This window comes from Marmota marmota, unplaced genomic scaffold, assembly GCF_001458135.2.
Source record: "Marmota marmota marmota unplaced genomic scaffold, marMar, whole genome shotgun sequence".
In the NCBI taxonomy this organism is placed as follows: Eukaryota; Metazoa; Chordata; class Mammalia; order Rodentia; family Sciuridae; genus Marmota; species Marmota marmota.
This window is the reverse complement of record NW_026000037.1, coordinates 5,720,647-5,741,284: the sequence shown is the minus strand read 5'-3', so window position 1 is coordinate 5,741,284 and position 20,638 is coordinate 5,720,647. Positions and strand designations below refer to the sequence as shown.

Genomic DNA, 20,638 nt, shown 5'->3' with positions numbered 1-20,638 from the left:
AAAGTTTTAACACAATTTTAAGAAGTAGACTTAATCCTCTAATTCAGAAAAAGTAGGTTATAAAGATTTGGGATAAGCTCTTAAAAAAAAAAAAAAACTTACCCAGTTCCGTCTTCAAAAGAGGTTTTCCATCTTAATGTAACTGAATAGGGAACCAGGTCTGTTATAGAAAACTCACGCACTTTGAATGCTGGTGACAGAATTGCACACTGAAATAACAAGTATACCATACTTTTATCAGTAAATACATAGCAAGAGTTATCCCTGATTGAACTGCCTAATAAAATCCTTATAGTAAAACTGTTATTTTAAAAACAATTGTTCCTTTGGTAATAACTAGTGAAAATTTTAAAGGGCCAGAGTACTTCTTATGTAACTTTAAATAAATGAAATAAGAACACTAAAAAATCTCCACAAGGAATTTTAAATGGGCATAGTTCCAAGAATCTATAAAATCAGCATTCTTTCAGTGTAATTACAGGCATATTAATCTTAGAGTTCAACAATATGAATGAGAACAACAGAAACTTATTAGGAATAATTCCAATGACTTTAGGCTGTTATGTAGTTGGAATACATTATATTAAAAAGGCCCCCTTTTCAGACATAAGACCCATGTTTGCAAAATTCACATTCTGGAATAAAATAACCAACCTGCAATGCACATCCTCTTGCAACAGCTTCATCAGCATTTAGGGTGGTGCTGATGTCCTTAAGGAAGAACTTCGTGATCTGTTCCTTCACTGCAGGAATCCGTGTTGCTCCTCCTACAATTTCTATACTACTTATGTCTTCCCGTTGTAAGTCTGGAAATAAGATGTTTTTCAATGAGCAAAGTAAGATAGCCTTCAAAATTTGCTAATAGATGGCACTGGAAAGTAGATTTTAAAAGGTAAATATTTTACTATGCTCAAAAGAAGATAAAATAGCAGATGTAAACAACTGAAGGCAGAATTAATGTATGTTATCTATGTCATATACACCGGACTTGGTCCAGATGATGGAGTCATCATAGGACAGAAAAGCTCCTCTTATATTTTAAATGTAGTCAGCCTCCTTCAATTTTCTCACTTTCACCTTACAAACTTCTGTAGGAGGTTTCATTCTGGTTTGTTTTGTTTTGGATACTGGGAATTGAACTCAGGAGGCATTCCACCTTTGAGTTACATCCTTAATTCTTTTAATTTTGAGACAGGGTATTATTGACTTTCCCAGGCCGGCCTTGAATTTGCTTGTTTCTGCCTTGGCCTCTGAAGTACCTGGGATTACATGTGTGCACCACCACACCCAGCTAAATTATGATTGTGTGTGTGAGCATGCACTCACATGAGTGGTACTGGAGACTGAATTGAAGTTTCCTATATGCCAGGCAAGTGTTCTACCACTGAGCTACATTCCCAGTATCCTCTATAGAAGGTTTTTTCCCTTTTCTTTTTTATTAGAGCTTTATTGTTATACATAGTAGTTGGGTTCATCCTGTTCAAACTCATAGTTACATGGAAATCAGTTTCAATTCATGATTCCTCCCTTTTTCCCTCCCATTCTCAATCCCCTCTTGCATTCTCCTTCCTCTACTAGACTTATTGAAGGTATTTTTAATTGCCCACCAAAATTAAATAAATAAAAGTAATCATATCCCCATGATTTAATTAATAATTAAAGTTAAATGGGCAATTTAAAAATCTTCTATGTATATTCACATCTCCAAACAGAACATTGGCTTTATGATGTAAACAATCAAAGGATCAAGGATATATTTTCATAAACTCAGAATTCTAGAACTTGAAGTTTTTATTTGCTTTTACCACATGCTACAGTTTTGACAGTAAAACAATTTCCACTTACTAGCTTGTTCCATAACTGCTTTTAAAGGTGGTTCAACCCTGGCAAAGAGGGAAGCACACAATTGTTCAAATTGAGCCCTGTGAGAAAATACAACAAAACTCATTATATTTGGATAAAAAGTTAAGCATACCTTCTAAAATAACAATTAAAAAATCAAATGTGACTGGACAAGGTGGCACTCGCCTATAATCCCAACAGCTTGGGATGCTAAGGTAGGAGGATCACCAGTTCAAAGCCAGCCTTAGCAAAAGAGAGATGCTACCAAACTTGGTAAGACCCTCTCTCTAAATTAAATACAAAATAGGGCTGGGGAAGTGACTCAGTGATGCAGTGCCCCTGAGTTCAATTCTGGCACAACCCCCTGTCTCCCCAAATCTGATGTGATCTGAACATAATAAGGAAACAATTTTCAAATTGAAAAATACATGGTACCTGTTCATTTTACTAGAAACATCAAGGTCATTCATGAAACACTCAATGTTTAGTGGAAGATCGGATGCATTTGCACTCATTAGCTTCTTGAGTTTTTCGCATTCCTGATACAAACGTAACAAGGCCCGAGAGTTTTCTTTTACATTTATCTTATATTTGGTCTTGAACTCATCACAGAAGTAGTCTACTAAGGCCTCATCAAAGTTCCTGCCACCCAAATATGGGTCAAAGGTAGTAGCCAAGACCTGTTTAATTAAAAAAGCAAAACTAAATTTTGAGAAATAGATTCTTTAAAGAAAAAAATGAGAAAAGAAAAATCTCTAAAATTATAACAAAACAAAGTTAAAGAACTTATCAAAAAGGTAGATCCATACCATAATAATTCTGAAATAACTGATTACATCTAAAATTTCATTACCTCACATCCTTTGATTTTACAATAATACTGAACCAAAAAATCAACTTTGAGAGGAAAAGTTCTAAGCATATATACAAGAACAAAACACCCAAAAAAATGAAAATCCAAAGATACTCAAATATAATTGGTCAGTTAACAGGTCAGGATTTAAGCATTTAAAAAAAATTAAATTAAAAAACATATTTTTCCAACATAAGAATATAAGAACCTAAGAATACTTTAGAGAGCAAATAAGTAAGCAGAAACAAAATTTTGAAAAGTTTTATGAGCAATAGGCTCCCAGATAGTTTTGTGGAAGGGATGAGCCACAGAACTTCAACCCCACAGAACCCTCCCCCCACCCGCCCCAGGGTAAAATAAGTACACACTTAAGAGATAATACTAAAAGTGAAACCCACTGTTGGGGATTAAGCTCTTTCTTCACAAGAGTGGGTGAAGGCGGAATGGGAACATCACAAAAGGATGTGAGCATCATCTGAGAGTGATGTCTAATCAACAAACTAGCATGGAAAATTCATGTGCAGACTGCTTATGAAGTCCAGTGTTATGCAAAATTATCTTGGTATGTAACCAGAACAAGCATGCATTCTTCTGGAAAGAAGGGTTGTGGTCTTCAAAAAGCTCTCTGATCTTCAAATTATAGTTCACTATACTCTAAGGTAGCTAAGAGAAAAGCTTAGGAAAGAAAGAAAATGCTTTTTAAATTAAGTTAAAATTTAAGGTTAAAGGTCAAGAATTAAACCAATTCACATAAAAAACAACTCCATATTTGGCACGAGTCATTTATTTCCCTTTAATTTGTGGATTATAAGGGATGTTGTTATAGTACTATATACTACAGGATAAAAGGCTCTTTCAGAGTTGGATAAACAAAAGCACTTTATCTTCCAAGTACACTACTCACATGCATAACGGAAAGAACTTGCCTAAATCTGGACAAATAGTCAACATGAAAACAAATATTAAACCAAATATAGATTATAAAAACATGAGGTTAATAATGCTATATTATAGAATATAACTATAATGACTCCCAGATAGAAAGTTTTCTAAAAACAATGTGAATTATTTTAGAAAGTAGTTCCTGTAAGTTTATTTACGGATACTTTATGTTCCCAGATAGCAGATTTAACACCTTAACAAGAAAGTAATAATGATAAAAATAGCTAACACACATAGCTTCTGCTATATGCCAGGCTTCCAAGCATTTCCTATGTGTTAACTCGCTCTATTCTCAAAAATTCTAGGAGGCAGTTACTGATATTATCCTTAGACAAAGAAACTAAAGTTTAGAAAGGTTAAGGTCACAGTTTTTAAAGGGCAGAGCCAAGATTTAATAAGCCCAGTCATTAAAGTTCTCTATATAGTCTGTGCTCTTAATAATAAGTTAATACAGCAAATCATTTATTTACTTACTTTAAGTTTTCCTTTGTTAAAAGCACAAACCGAGACCTGATAGGCAGAATGTCCCATATCAATAAATACTACATTTCTTGGTTTCTCATCTAACGGGGGAAGATCCTGTTTATAAATTCCATATGCTAGTGCAACTGTGTAAGAACAAAGAATTGGGTTAATTCTAGTATTGCAATTACTTGGAAAACATGAGATAAGTCACTCACTGTACTTTAATACACAGTACAGTAATATATACTATTAGTTTCAAAGTTAAATTTTTTCCCTAATATATACTATTAGTTTCAAAGTTAAATTTTTCCCTATTATCTACAACCGTATAATAATCATATCTAATCTAAAGCAATTAAAACAAATTTAACCTCTGCCAAAATGTAATATTCCAAAGCAACTGGCTTATAAGAATCAGCATATTACAAAAAAGAAAAAGAAAAATGTTGTTACTCATTGGAAAAAACACTGTTTAACAGTACTTTCTTACAGTGACTTTCAAATTACAGAGTGTGTGCTTACCTGCAGTAGTTTCATTCATCAACCTTAAACAATTTAAGCCTGCAACCTGAGCTGCAGCCATCACAGATCTTCTCTCAGCATCAGTGAAAAAGCTAGGAATCTGATATTTAAAAATAATCAAGTATATCAGTTTGATGTAATAGATTTTATTATTTGAAAATGTAAACATTAAACTTGAGTGTAATTTAAGACAAAGTGTATTAATTAAATAAATGAGGAAGAATACTAGTGCTAGTTTTTTTAAGTTTGACCATTTCTGTACCATAAAGATTTGACTTAACATGAATACTAATTTAAAAGTAATTAGTAACATGGCAGGACTGCCAAAATTCTATTAATTTAAACACTGCCATGTTAGTCTAGCTGCTATGATTTGGGTGTTGCTTGTCCCCAAAAGGTCCATGTGTTGGAAACTCAGTTCTCACTGTGGACCTTTAAAGAGGTGGAGCCTAGTGGGATCCTTAGGTCAATGAGGGGACATGCTCTAGGAAGGAACTGTGGGACCCAATCTCTTTGGCTTCCAGTTTAGCAATGTGAGCCTGCCTTCCACAAACACTCCTGCCAAGACACTGTTAGGCACTCTAATTAGAGGCCAAACTAATGTGGCCACCTCATTATAGACTTTTAGCCTAAGATATCTGTTTTCTTTATCAAGTTAGTCTGGCTGAGGTATCCTGATAAAGTAACGAAAAACAGACCAATACACTCAACTATTAAAACAATGTTTGTTCATCTTTAATAAATGAAAAATTGAAAACTCAAAAGATTGCTAAAATTAAGTTCAACATATGTCTCTATACCAGAATCTTATGCAGAAACAGATTTGCACAGTCATGGTGTATCATTACTGCATTTAAAAGGCGGGTGTGTGTGTGTGTGTGCAGGCGGGGCATACATATAGCACAATTTCATTTGTGTGTGTGTTTGTGTGCACATGCATAACTTAAAGAATAAAAATCCTAATTAAAACAAATTTTAAAAAGAATAAAATTTCCATAGTTTAAAATGATCTTACTTCCAAGGAGAGGAATTACATATTATGACAAAGTTATGATGAACATATATATTTCTTTTACAATAACCAAGAAACAAATATATTTCTACTAAAAATTAAATTCAGGCTTAAAGCTTATAAAGATTTATATATTTTTACTTCTGTCAAAACTAAGAAGGACTTTTAGCTCACAAATTTCTAAAAGGCTATTTAAGTATATTCATGTACAAAATAATTGGGGCCCCTCAAATTTTATCATTTTTTGAATTTACAAATTTCATTTAACTGATTTTAGAACTCATGTTGCAACATCCCATACACAGGACACTTATAAAAACATAATAGGTTAACAAAAGGAAAGACCCTGAATTTTGTTTGAAAAGCTGACTTACCCTGATTTGCTATTGACAAAAATACAAATCATAGTGTATGATTCATTTAATATTCATTTACTTGCCCATGTAGAGCTCACATTGCATTTACTATACTAACCACAAAGTTAAGCATAAGTTTGTATTACTTTGTTCTGACATGAAAGTAAAAGTACAGTGAAATTAAGAAGGAATTTGAACTTAAGATGGATTTTTTAAAAAATGTGCACCATTCTGATATATACATTCAAGAGACAATAAATATTAACTAAAGAGTTGTAAGTATTGGCTTAGGAATTAACTATCCCTACACCTCAATTTTTATTAAAAACAAAAAAACAACTTTTTTCTTTGGCAATACTGGGACTGAATCCAGGGGTACTAACTATATCACTGAGCTACACCCCCAGCCCTTTTTCATTTATTTTGAGACACAGTCTGATGAAGTTGCCAAGGCTGGCCTCAAACTTAAAATCCTTCTGCCACTGGGATGATGACAGGCATGCACCACCTTGCCTTAGTTGCCTTGCATTTTTTTTTTAATGTTTATTTTTAGGCACAAAATTGGGATGAATAATATCTACTTCAAAGTGTGTTTCCGACAAAAAGGTTAATGTACATAAAATGTTTAAAATAGCAAAAATCAAACAATAGTAATCTCTTTTATTTACAAGTTTTAAATGGCTAGAAAATGAATATTAAACTCTAATGTTTTTCTCTCATAAAAATTTCCAAATGCTGTTGAAAAAGATTTATATAGCCAAGTTTTAATAATATTCACATTTGGGTGAAAAAATGTAAACTGAAAACCAACTACATTCAATGGGGTCTCAAGAGCGAAGCTAAGGTAAACAATTATATTTATTGTTTAGAATACTTAAAAGAGACCAATAGGTTAGAAGGGGGCGGGGTTCTGGCAAAGATGAGGGTAAGGGGAGGTTTGTGAGGAGGAAAATTGACCAAATGATATGCATGTACCAATAAGCCATAACAAAACCAACCATCCTGTACAAAATGTACGAATTTTAAAAAAGCACATGAGATTAAAAAAAAGTCCTTCAAGAAAGATCTTTCCAGCTGGGCACAATGGTACATGCCTGTAATCTCAGCAACCTGGAAGACAAAGGAAGGAGGATCACAAGTTCAAGGCCAGCCTTAGCAACTCAGCAAGATCCTGTCTTACAATTGAAAAAAAGGTGGGGATGTGGCTCAATGGTTACATGCCCTTGAGTTCAATCCCCAATACCAAAACAACAATAAAAACAAAAACAAAAACAACCTTACATTCACATAATATACACAATTTCAGATTCCCAACTGGGATTTGCAACCTATGCCATAAAACATTAAGGTCCTCAGACATGGAAGTTAGGTGTTATTTGGGAAAAGTCTTTAAGTGGTACCAGTAATGCATACCTTAGTATTTGGGGCACAAGATTGAACCCAGGGGTGCGTCAACATCCCCAGTCCTTTAAAAAAAAATTTTGTATATTTTGAGACTGGGTCTCCTTATGTTGCTGAGACTGGCCTCAAACTTGAAATGCTTCTGCCTTGGCCTCCTGAGTTGCTGGAATTCACATACATTAATTTTAAGTTTCCCTGATAATTACAAGTGACATATTATGTTAAGTTCAATCTAGAGCTTTAGCAAATAATTTTTTTTTTTAATGGAAAAGTCAAAATGAACTTAAGGTTATTTTCTGGATAAGGGATGAAAAGTATAAAGGGGAAAAACATTTCTATCATTAATGGATTAACATTTCTTGTGAAAATATGATTTACTGAAGTAAAACTTACTGAAATCACACAGTCAGCCACTGGTTTCTTCAGGGCATTTTCTGAAGTTTCTTTAAGCTTGGCCAACAGCATTCCAGTAACTTGCTCAATTGCAAAAGGTCTGTCTTCTTCTAGATACCGCACCTTAAACCAAAAGTTGAGTTATTTGAGTCATTTATTTATCCAAATAAATACCTTGTGAACGAACATCTATTCTATATGTGACATACAACAGTAAAAAAGATAAAAAGTCCTGGGCTTAAGAAAGTTTTATTCCAAAAAGACTGTCACTCTGAAATCATGACTTCATTAAAAACAGTACCATCTCATTTCTGAGGTCCTACTATTTCAACACATACAATTACATCCTAGTAGATTATTTTCAAGTGGCCGTACTGTCTTACATCCTCCACCTCGCCCCAAGCAATTTTTATTTTTACTATATCATATTTTCTAAGCATGATAAATTAAAGAACAAACAAGAAAGAAAAAAATTTTTCCTTTGAAAATAAGAACCTTCGTGGATTTAAAATGAAAGCTTTAGTCAGAAAATGAAATCATTAGGAAAAAAAACTCCATATTAAAAAAAAAAAAAAGGAAAAGGGGAGGGAGGGGAGAGGAAGGGGCATGTGGGTAGGAAAGATGGTGGAATTCGATGGACATCATTACCCTAGGAACATGTATGAAGACACGAATGGTGTGACGCTATTTTGTGTACAAAGAGAAATGAAAAATTGTGCTCCATTTGTGTACCATGAACTGATATGCATTCTGTTGTCATGTATAACAAATTAGAATAAATTTTTTTTAAAAAGGAAGTTTCTAGGACAACTATGAATTAAAGATTGAAATTTTAAAAATTACTTGTTTAGACCAAAAAAGTGCTTATTTTATACATTATTTAAGGCTAGGCTGGCATTTAGGCACACCAAATCAAACTTTACAAAAGCTTCTTGACCAAGGAATCCTGAGGGACCTGTACTTGTCAAGTATCAAACCTTTGTGACCATCACAAAATTTAAAAGCAACAGAAAGCTAAGTTTAGAAGCCACAAAACATAACTATTTAATTCACTGAGGCTCTTATCTTTTACTTCTGGATCCCCAGAGTAAATAATTTTATTCCATAATGCTGACATTTGGAAGACTTCTGGAAAAAACTCTAAAGCAGCACAATGTATTCGGGTACAGATGTGTATATAAATATAATGATGTAAGATTTGCTTTGAGAGGCTGGGGTTATGGCTCAGTGGTAGAGCGCTTGCCTCACACATGCAAAGCCCTGGGTTCAATCCTCAGCACCACATAAGAGGGCTGGGGATGTGGCTCAAGTGGTAACGCACTCGCCTGGCATACGTGGGGGGCTGAGTTCGATCCTCAGCACCACATAAAAATAAAAAAAATAAAGATGTTGTGTCCACCAAAAACTGAAAAATAAATATTAAAAAATTCTCTCTTTTAAAAAAATAAGATTTCCTTTGAATCATACCTGAAATTGATATCCACTTGTGTCCATTTATAAGAAAGTTCAAAAACAAGTACTGTAAAATTAATGCCTTTAATCCAAGGAAGTAGGTAAAAAAATAAAAAATAAATAAAACAAACCAAAGAGAAATAAACCCTAATAAAATAAAGAAAAATTGAATCAAATACCATGATCTGAGTGTGTCTATGGGGGGTACCATAGTATAGCATTCCTTTGCATAAAAATATTTTAAAAGGTGAAAAAAACAGCAAACTATATTCAAATGCATGTATAAAAAATAACTGGATAAAATTCACAAAGTTGAACACTGAAAATCTTAAAAGTCTTCAAAAGATGAAGATATTCCAACACAGGACTGACTGGCATTTTCAAAATCTTCTCAAACATAAAAGTATGTGGGAATTCCATCAAAATAAAGAAAGATTAGTAAAGTAGAGAAGGGGGGGGGGTGTTGAGGAGGAGGAACAGGAGGACAGGATAAAAGAAAAACAGTGGACTGAATCTGACCTAACTTTCCTAGGTACATATATAAACATGCCATAGTTAATCTAACCTTTATGTATATGCACAAGACACTAACAGATCAGGAGAGTAGAGGAAGGGAACAGGGGAAGGAGGACTGGGGTCAGGAGAAGTACTGTGAATTACAACAAATTATATTCCACAATTTTATAACTGTCAAAATGAATTCTAATGTTATGTGTTTAAACTAAAAAGAATCAGAATTTGTTTAAAACGATTAAGTTTAAAATATTTACTTATTATACTTCCTGTGTTATTATGGGGAAAAGAACAAAATTTTTTTCCCCTAGGTACAAACTCATTATAAATATATTCGATACTAAAAATTTTGTGTGGCTTTCTTTAAAACTATTCTGTTTATATCAGCCTATTATTCACAAAGCACTATTTATTTTCATGTTAAAGAATAAAAGAAATTTTTAATTAGTTTAACCTAGAACAGAATAAAATTGCTTTAAATAACCATTAAGCAGGGCTGTTCAGATCTACAGGATACCTGAATTTATTTTCTATCTCAATGTTGTCTTAACCCTTCTAGTTTCCCAGTCCATAAGCCTTGATCTTCAAATTTCACCTACAACATAGCACTGATAACTACATCTAACTGCAAAACATTTTCATCACCCTCCAGAAGTTTTATACAGGTTAGTTTTTACTCCCCAGCTCAATTCCCCCTTCATCCTTAATAGTCACTAATCTACTTTCTGCTTCTATGGATACACCCTATTCTAGACATTGCAAATAAATGGGCTCATACTGTATGTTTTCAAAGTTCATACATGTTATAAGTACACATTAATACTTCCTTTATTTGGCCAAACAATATTCCACTGTATTCATATATCCTATTTGGTTTAACCATCTATTATTTGCTTAGAGCACCTGAATTGTTTCCACTTTTTGTCCATTATAAATAATGCTATTATGAATATTCATATGCAAATTTTTGTATAGACACATTTCAATTTTCTTCAGTACATACTAAAAGAGTGCATTTACTGGGTCATAATGATAACTGTGTTTTCAGGTATCCCACCAGTTTCTGATAAATTCATTTTTTAAAAACTGGTCTTAAACTTATTGTTTTAGGATATAGAATTAAAAATCCAGGCTCCATCTTTTGGAAGAACAATTTCTTTCACACTTCTCAGTACATTAGGTTTCTTGAAAATTAGAAAATCTTATAGTAATTAACATATTTTCTGGATCTACTCTTCTAAATCACATGTGCCTCTGGTTTGTCCCCTAAAAGTTGTTAATTTCTTCCTTGACAAGAGCATTATTTGAATTTAAAAGTTATTATTAAAATTGGATTTTTTTTTTTGCATTCACTAAATTACAAAAACTGCCCATCTCTTGGTAGTATGGTGTATGTACTGTATCCAGTCAGGAGATATAATTGTATTCTAGGAATACACAACTTACCTTAATTCCTGCACTTCCATTGGGCATCTTCTGCAGTTCATAAGGAAGCCTGACTCTTTCAGTTTGCACAATGGGATCATCAAATGATCGCCCGTGAAGTTTTTTGAAGCCATGAATTGTATTTCTTACATTTGTGACTATCTGTTGGGAGTAAACACTCAAATTATTTATCAATGACTTAATGAATGTAAAAGAAAATACTATCCTAATACTTAAAACCATGTCCCTTTTTCTTATATACACACCCAGGCTCAGACTTATACTTTTTCATTTTCCTGGTTTCCAAGTCGCAGTAAAGTTATAATGAGGAAGTTATGCATTTTAACTATCACCTCCCAAATGCCCCTCTGACGTCTCCAAAAGAGAGAGGGAACAAAATTTAAAACTTTCCAATAATAAAAGTCTACCTATAATTCATCCCTTCATTATCCTCAATACTTCTACTCCAGTGAATTAGTATTTCTGATTTCTACTTGTTACCACTCTCATTTTTATTTTTGTTTAAACTGTTTCTATTTTTGGTACAGTTTTCTTTTCTTAATATTTAATTCACTGTGAAATGAATTAAGAGTACTCTCATGTATTAGTATGCTGCCTGCACTGCTGAAACTTGCTCTTAGGCAAGTAAATTAAACCCCTTCCATGTAGCATGATGTGAAGTTCAAGTATTTTAATTTGTAAATGTCTTGTAGTCTGCAACACCTTTTTTTTTTCTTTAAGAGTACGTAGTTCAAACTATAGACTGTTACTAAGATCCAGTACCTGCCCTCCTAGTGACTCTGAAAGCCAAATAGATCTTGATCTTCAATTATGAGGTGAAAACTACAATGATGTCCTTACTATGTTGGAAAGCTCTTAGAAGAACTGACTTTATGGGTTGGTTTCTTTTTAGTACTGGGGACTGATCTCAGGGGCACTCAGCCACTGAGCCACATCCCCAGCCCTATTTTGTATTTTATTTAGAAACAGGGTCTCATTGAGTTCCTTAGCACCTTACCATTATTGAGGCTGGCTTTAAACCCCCTACCCCAGCCTCCTGACCTGCTGGCATTACAGGTGTGCACCACTGCCACCTGGCGTGGGTTGGTTTCTTTTGACTATCTATGATACACTTAGATCAGCCTGAATGTGAGAGGAAAACTCAAAATAAAAACATTCCCCCACCCAATATTGGGGATTGAACTCAGAGGCACTCTACAACTGAGCTAAACCCACAACCCCCACTTTTTTATGTGTGTATTTATCTTTTAGTTGTAGGTGGACAATATCTTTATTTCATTTTTATGTGGTGCTGAGGCTCGAACCCAGTGCCTCACAGATGCTAGGCGAGTGCTCTACCACTGAGCTACAACCCCAGATCCCCTTTCTTATTTTCATTATGAGATAAAGTCTTGATAGGTTGCCCAGACTGGCCTCACACTTGGAATCCTGCCTCAGCCTCCTTGCTGGGTTGGGATTACAGGTGTGTGCAATCGTGCCAGGATAAAAACACTCTCACATACAGGGCAATTATAAAAAGATGGGTATGGCAAACATCATAACCAAAACATCCCCAGATAAATGAGTCAATTATTCTGTCCTAAGTGGAAAATAAAACCCATTGAAGAAAATTTCAAAAGTAAGAGACAACCCAGGTATACATACGAAATATAAGAAACAACTGTTACATGTTTTTGGTGAATGGAAGTTAAAAAAAAAGAAAAAGCAATGTTACATTGTTAAGTTATATTCTATTGATTAGCATTTCAGTTGAAATTACTTAAATTCAAAGTTTTCCATTTTGTAACTATTTCAACAAAACTAACACAGATGCATTAAAGTAGACTGGAAATAATAATATAGGGTTTATATACCCTTTATTATCATTAAGTATGAAAATGTGAGTTGGTCTATAAAAAGGACACCTGATCGATTAGTGTCTTAGTATATCATCCTATAAATAGGACACAGGGCAAATATTATATCTGGGATGCTAGGACAAAATGGGTTAAACAAATTCCACAAATAGTGATAGCAACATGGGATTACCCTGGTGGGTAACCCCCACATTCTTTTACAAAAACATTGCTTACTAGTCACTGAAGTGCATTTCTAGATAGAGTATCTGTCATAGAAAGTGACTATACTAGGAAAAATTAATGTCACACAGCAGTATACCCTAACTTTATAACTAAAGACTTTAAAAATTAATTCAAGGAAATTTATACAATTCAAAACAAAATACATCTAATAAAATACAGGCCCCCGGAGGAGCCCCCGCAGATGCCATACTAAAAGCCAAAATGGCTGTCCCAAGGAAGCCCGTACCATGTGGCTAGTGAGGGTTGGGGAATAAGCTTCAGCAGGAAAGGGGGAGGGGTATTCTAGGAAGACGCATCACAGGATCATCATCCCGGAGCCACATAGGTTCCAATGACAGCCATCCCTTGCTATAACTTTTAATCTGTACTTGGAAAAACACTGGCCAGGAAAAAAAATGATAAAATTTTTCCTTGTGGTGAATAAACAAGGCCAGATCTGACTTTCTAAGTACTATGAGCATGTGGAGATTAATAAGCGTGCTCTTCTGGAAACAGAAGTCATAAAGAGCTGCCTCTCGATCCAATGAACAATGCTCTTTCATTGAATATAAGGTTTTTAAGCTGATATATCGGCAATATGCAGCTCTCTTCATTGTGGTTGGAGTTAATGACACTGAGAATGAGATGGCTGTTATGAATTCATCCACATTTTGTGGAAGTTTTAGACGAGTACTTCAGCCGAGTGACTGAACCAGATATAACGTTTAATTTGGATAAAGTACACACCATTTTGGAGGAGATGGTGTTAAACAGCTGCATTGTGGAAACTAATCGGGCAAGAATTCTTGCTCCTCTACAAATTCTTGATAAAATGTCAGAAAGCTGAATAGAAGGCTCTGCCAGATAGCATCAATTTATAGGAAATGTGAAGACCATTTGAAAAGAATCTGGAAGACTACCTATTACGAAATGAGGTACCCTTCCAAACAATATAAATAGGTATTTTCCACAGTTCCTAAATGGAAAATAAAGCTATTTTAAAATATGTACAAAGAAAAATCTTCTCTTAACTGAGGCAAGTTTTATTTTCAGTAACTGTTAAGTATATTTTTTCCCACTTCTTCAAATTTTGTTGAGTACCTAAGAAATCCTCTTTGGTCTCTGCTTCCCTTTGCAAATTAAATTCAGGAACAGTGGGATGGTGGTAAGAAGAATGTGTGGCAGTTGTCTATTAGCCAATAAAATTTGTAAGTTGACATAAAAAAAAATACAAAGATGTCAGGATCTGTCATATTTGCAACTCTCAGTTACCTAACATGGTATCTTAGTATGATTCAATTAATTCTTTTTATAAATCAAAACAGTCATCCTAACAATTTTACCTGGCTCTTAGCTGCATTTCCAATGGCTCGAGTTCTTGATCCCAAAGATATACAGGCCCTAAATAAGGAAAAACAAAAAGGTTTATTTTTAAAGGTATTTTTATATTAATGTGCTATTATTTTTCTTGTTGTATAAAACTAAACTTAAAGATTAATAATGTTTTATTTTGAATGTTAATATAAATTAAAATTTTACACATTTTTGATACTTGGGATTAAATCCAGGGGCACTCTACCAACTGAGCTACATCTCCAGCCCTTCTTATTTATTTATTTATTTTTTAAAGAATGCAAGAGAGAGAGCGAGAGAGAATTATTTTTTTTAATATTTATTTTTTAGTTCTTGGCGGACACAACATCTTTGTATGTGGTGCTGAGGATCGAACCCGGGCCGCACGCATGCCAGGCGAGCGCGCTACCACTTGAGCCACATCCCCAGCCCAGCCCTTCTTATTTTTAAGACAGGGTTTCACTAAGTTGCTTAGGTTGGCCTCAATTTTGAAATTCTCCTGCCTCAGCCTCCCAAGATACTGTAGATTATAGGCATACACCACCACACTCAGCAAAATTTTACATATTTTAAAGTTTCCTAAATAATGGAATGGTGGTCAGAATAAATGTTAAGAATTTTTTAAGTGTCCTTATTACAGGAATAGTATTGTTGCTTCCTAAAACTGTTTTCAAATTCTACTGGTCTATGACCTATTAAAAAAATTAAGTGTACTCAGTAAAGCAAGGCTACATGGATTTAAAACCTTGCTCACCACTGAACAGCTGAGTAACCTTGTGGAAATTACATAACTAGTATTTGCTTCGGCTTTCCATCTGGAAGACAGTGATAATACCTGCTCATAGGGGTAAGAGAGGATTAGAGGAGTGAATCTAGGGAAACTCTTTGAACAATACTTGGTACACAGACATCACACAAATTATTGCTATTTAGTTTCTGCATTTAAATATATGACATAAAGGCAAGTACAGAATATTTTCATAAAAATACCACTTCATGTACGATTTAAGAAAATTTTCATGATTTCAGTTGTAATTATAGGAAACAATTTAACTCACAAAGAAAGACACTATATACAAAGCCCAATCCCTGTCCTTGGAGGATTTACAGTCTATTGAAGAAAAAAAATCATCATATAGAAAATATAGGATTAAGAGTAATACTAATAATTAACAAAAGGTAGAATAATAACTTCTATACAACAGAGCTTAGGGAAAAGCAAAGAGAGACAACTTCAGCATCAAGATTTGGAAGGAGACAAAGCATTTCACATGTCTTAAGGAAAAGGACATTCCTGCTACATAGGTTATTACAACTATGGTTTGCACCCCCAAAGGTTTGTGTGCTGAAAACTTGGTCCCCAATGTAATGACAACAAAGCAGTACCTTTAAGTGGCAGGGCCCAGTGGGATGATTAGGGCATAGGAACATCACCCTCAGAAAGGAGTAAAAAGCCCATTTCAAGCAAGTAGGTTGGATCTCGTGTAACTAGTTAGTTCTCCAAGACAGTAAGTAGGCTGTTACAAAATGAGGCCACTGTGTGGATGGTTCCCTTTCTGTTTCTCTATCATGCTGTAATGCAGCTAGGAACCCTTGTCAACACAAGCACTATGCCGTTTAGAACCTCCTCCAGCCACCAGAATCAGGAGCCAAATACATCTCTTTACAAAACAGCCACCAGAATCATGAGCCAAATAAATCTCTTTACAAAACTCTTTACAGCCTCAAGTATATTATTATAGTAACATACAAAACAGAGACATATAAGTCTACTTTCAACATGACAGCCAGAGCAATACTCTTTAGTATTTAGTATTTTTTTTTTTTTTAAAGAGAGAGTGTGTGTGTGTGAGAGAGAGAGAGAGTGGGAGAGAGAATTTTTTAATATTTATTTTTAAGTTTTCGGCGGACACAACATCTTTGTTTGTATGTGGTGCTGAGGATTGAATCCGGGCCGCACGCATGCCAGGCGAGCGCTACTGTTTGAGCCACATCCCCAGCCCCAGAGCAATACTCTTTTAAAGAGTAAGATCATGAGCCTCTCCTGCAGAAAACCCTCCAGTTTTGCTGACTTGCAAAGTAAGCTCAAGTCTTCCCAAAAACCAATGTATACTCGCTTCATGGTCTGGGGTCTTTGTTGCTCTACCCTATAAATTCAAGACAAGTACATGGATCTCTATGCTATTTCTAGACTACAAAGCATACTTCTGCTATACATACAGTTCTCACTTTCAGAACACTTCTAAATACACCAATATGGCCCTGCACGCTCAATTCTTTTAGATCTCTGTTCAAAAGACAGGTTATCAGAAACACTGTCCCTGATAATTCTATATAAACAATATTCCTGCTCCTCTCAAGTACATCTAATACCATTTTTTCCAATTTAATTTTTCTTCATCGTATATCATCTTCTAATACAATTATTCACTGGACATATATTCACATCAGAATATGAATTTCATGAGGTTTAGATAAGGTATACCCCACCGCCCTGTTCTGTGCTATCCAATATGGAGGTCACTAGCCACATGTGCCCAGTAAAATTTAACTAAAAGAAAAAAATTCAATTCTTCATATCCAACCACATTTCAAGTGCTTAATGACTACACGTAGCTAGTGGATATACAAAGAACAGGATATATACAGAACAGATATACAGAATAGGAAGTTCTACCAGACAACAATGGCATAGATCACTCTCTGATACATACTAAAGGTTTTTATTGAATGTTGCTCCTATGGGTAATGGTTATTTGATAGGAAGAACACAACTTGCAGTTTCACAGGACAATTTGGTAATATAGTATTGAGGCCAGATTAAGTAGGGCCTCACATTCTAGAACATAAATTTGAAATTTATTCAGTAGATAATGGGAATTCATTAACAAGTTCTAAATAATGCAGAGGACATTGACTGCTGGTGTATCATACACAACAGAGAAGTAATATTCCAGATAAATGGTTCTCAAGGGCCGAACAAGCCATTGTTATGTTGGGAACCATTTAATTTTCAGGGAAGGCAAATAGTTTAAAAGTTCATTTAGTAGATTCAACAAATGTTTGTTGAGTAAGCTTTGCACTATTAGTTGCTAAAGATACAATGGTTAAAAGAAAGAATGCTATATACATACAAATAAAAGTAAACTAAGTGTTAAACAAAGGGAGCACATGGTGCTACAAGAATAGACCACAGCAGGAACTGACCCAGAGGGTTAAGAAGGCTTACCCAAGGAAGTGTCAACAGTGATGGCATCAAAGAGGCAGAAAGTTTGTTGGAAATCATTTTGATTACAGTATGAACTGGTAAGCTTCCTTTCTAATGTAACTTCTGGAACATTTACAATTATGTCTGTGGCTGACATTTTCATTGACAGAGCTGGACTATACACAGGGAATAGGTAAAGTGAAAAGCATAATGTCTAGGTTTCCAGTTTACCTAAGAAAATAGATAATGATGCTATCCAATGAGACAGAAACACTGTCAAGAACAACAGATTTGGAGAGGAACAATCACAAATTCTATTGTGATCATTCCAAGTTTTAGACACCTTTGAGACATAGGAGCAGATACACACACACACACACACATCCCCACACACCCTCACTCTCTCTCTCAAAATGTTAAAAATTATCAGATGGAGGAGGGAATGAATGTTACTGTTCTGAGATGCAGTGAAAAACAGGAAAATCAGGACATAGCAGAAATCAATAGGTTTGATGATATCTTTAACACCTCTTGCAAATAATTCCTTGATTCAACACATTCTTTGACCAAGTAAAAATGTACATATCAAATATAGAAATCTGTGTGGATGGCTGGCATGGTTGGCATTCAATCCTAAAATTCATCTCTTGGAGAAAACACCAGTTTGCCATCTTTCAGCTACTTATATCTGTCTTGTTCCTAACTCCATTACTTGGACATACTTCCAGATACTTCTAATTTTTCACCATTGTGCTACTGAAAAATTCTGTGCACTTGAATGAACAGGAAAAATTTTTCTTAGGTTGATTCCCAATAGTTTAATTTTTGTTAGAACAGTATATTTAGATTTGTTTTCTACTGTCATTTTTTTTTTTTTCCTAAGGTTAGGTTCTTTGAAACCTTCATACATAATAAGTCACAAAGAAAGTCAAATTCTTACCATTAGTAGACTCTCTTGAAGTAAAAAGTAGACAATTTATTTATTAAAGTTTAAAAAAATACCTAAAGTAACTAGGCTTGGAAATGTCAAGCAGAAAGTCTTCAAACTCTTCCCTTCAATTTTCTTAAAAACCAAAAACAAAATTCCAGAATGTTACAAAACCATTAAATAAAAAATACTGCCAAGGTTTTGAGAAAAATCAAGTTAAATACCTATTCTTTCTCAAAACTTTTACCTGAGCCAGTAATAACAAAGGAAATAGATGTTATCAATAAACATTACATGATGTAAAAGTTTTTTTTACAAAAAAATTCTCAAAAAAAGTTTTGTTCTATTTAGATATACTTGACTATAGAATGTATTTTGACATATTATACATACAGGGGGATGTAAACTTCCCATTCTTGTAGTTGTACATGATGTGGACTTACACTGGTCATGTATTCACCTATAAACACAGTAAAGTTATGTCTGATTTGGTACAATCTTTTTATGTTATACTTCATATACTTTGTCATCTCTATTCAAAAATTCCATTTTGTACTTAAAAAATATTTACAACGCAGCTTAAATCTCAAATATCCAATGTGATATTTCCAGACTGGATATCTGGAAAGGAAGCCCTAGATTCTCAGAAAATGCCACAAAACTGTTTCAACTTTTAAATGTCCAATGTCCCTTTTAGTTAGGGAGGGATCTTATGGAAAATAATCAAATGTTAAAAGAATAAAACATCAAAAAGCATGCACCAACTAAATTAAGAATTTCCTTCTTTTCAGAGAATCCTTCTGTAATGTATCTGCATTTTAAAAATGTTTATTACCTTGATATTTGCAAGTAGAATATGATTTTTTTTTTTCAAAACTAGCTTCTCATGTCATTAAATAAAATAGTGTATGAGAAAAGTTAAAGGTTCTTCTATTGTACTGCTTTTCAAACAATAGGAACACTTTGTAAATGAATAAATGTCCTGGACCAGGTACATCTTCCCTCAACAACTGCCCCACTAAGAAAATACACAGTGCAGGAGTATATGACCACCCTGAAATATTTTTGGTCAATCACAGACTATATACTCCTGAATTAAAGGACAATATAAAGCCAAGGCAAAAACAGCCGGTGATGCAAGCTAATTGAAAACATGATCCTTCCACTTAGAAACTTTCTCGATTAAACCCAGGGTGGTAGTTCACACCTGTAATCCTAGCTATGACAGGATGATCACAAGTTCCAGGCCAATCTTGGCAATTTAGCAAGACCCTGTTTCAAAAATAAAGAAGGACGAGGATGTAGCTCAGTGGTTATTTTTAAAAAAAAAAAAAAAAAAAAAGCGTCCCGCTTCAAACCCCAGTGCCACAAACACCAACTTTCTGGATTGGTCAGGTCCTTAAATCTAAATATGAGTTATTTCTTTTCCTACACATAAATCAAAATATCTCAGCCACACAAAAACCTGCCAAAGCGAATCTGGACTTCTAAATGACTAGCAGGTGAAGTCTGAAACCCCAGGTCTGCCGGGTTCTCACTGCCGCGACGTCGGACCCGGGAGCGCCTGGGACGCGCTTCCGCCCGGCCTCAGCCTCCCGCAGGTGGATGCTGAAGCCGAAGGTCGCCCGGTTACCCTCTGCTTGGCCCAGGGAGCCGAGTTTCCCGGTCCTCTGCGGGCAGTCACACGTACGCTGCGACTTAAACCGTGTGGAGCTGAGCACGCGACAGTCCGCAGCCGCGTCACCCTCCTGTGCAGAGCCCACCCTCTGAGGTCGCCTTCCGCGATCCAGGAGACCCCAGGACCTGGCCTTTCCAGTCAGGAGTCGCCTCGGCAACGAGCGGGCCAGGCGAGCCGCGGGCGGGACGGAGTCCGAGCGTCGTCGTCGCGCATC

General features: G+C 34.9%; 1 protein-coding gene and 1 pseudogene across 1 annotated transcript in view; one reads left to right on the top strand and one right to left on the bottom strand.

Moving 5' to 3' along the window:
- The window catches only part of Hspa4l (heat shock protein family A (Hsp70) member 4 like), a 40,285-nt gene extending 24,677 nt beyond the window's left edge, over window positions 1–15,608 (bottom strand). The window contains exons 1-10 of the mRNA XM_015478903.2: window positions 15,601–15,608; window positions 14,601–14,658; window positions 11,198–11,338; window positions 7,787–7,909; window positions 4,625–4,724; window positions 4,112–4,245; window positions 2,278–2,522; window positions 1,846–1,922; window positions 655–806; window positions 103–209 (exon numbers count right to left, since the gene is read on the bottom strand). Of these exons, the coding sequence (XP_015334389.1) occupies window positions 103–209; window positions 655–806; window positions 1,846–1,922; window positions 2,278–2,522; window positions 4,112–4,245; window positions 4,625–4,724; window positions 7,787–7,909; window positions 11,198–11,338; window positions 14,601–14,658; window positions 15,601–15,608 (1,145 nt within the window). The remainder of the gene's footprint in view (window positions 1–102; window positions 210–654; window positions 807–1,845; window positions 1,923–2,277; window positions 2,523–4,111; window positions 4,246–4,624; window positions 4,725–7,786; window positions 7,910–11,197; window positions 11,339–14,600; window positions 14,659–15,600) is intronic.
- Window positions 13,674–14,311, top strand: LOC107136753 (annotated as a pseudogene).
- Window positions 15,609–20,638: the final 5,030 nt, after the last annotated feature.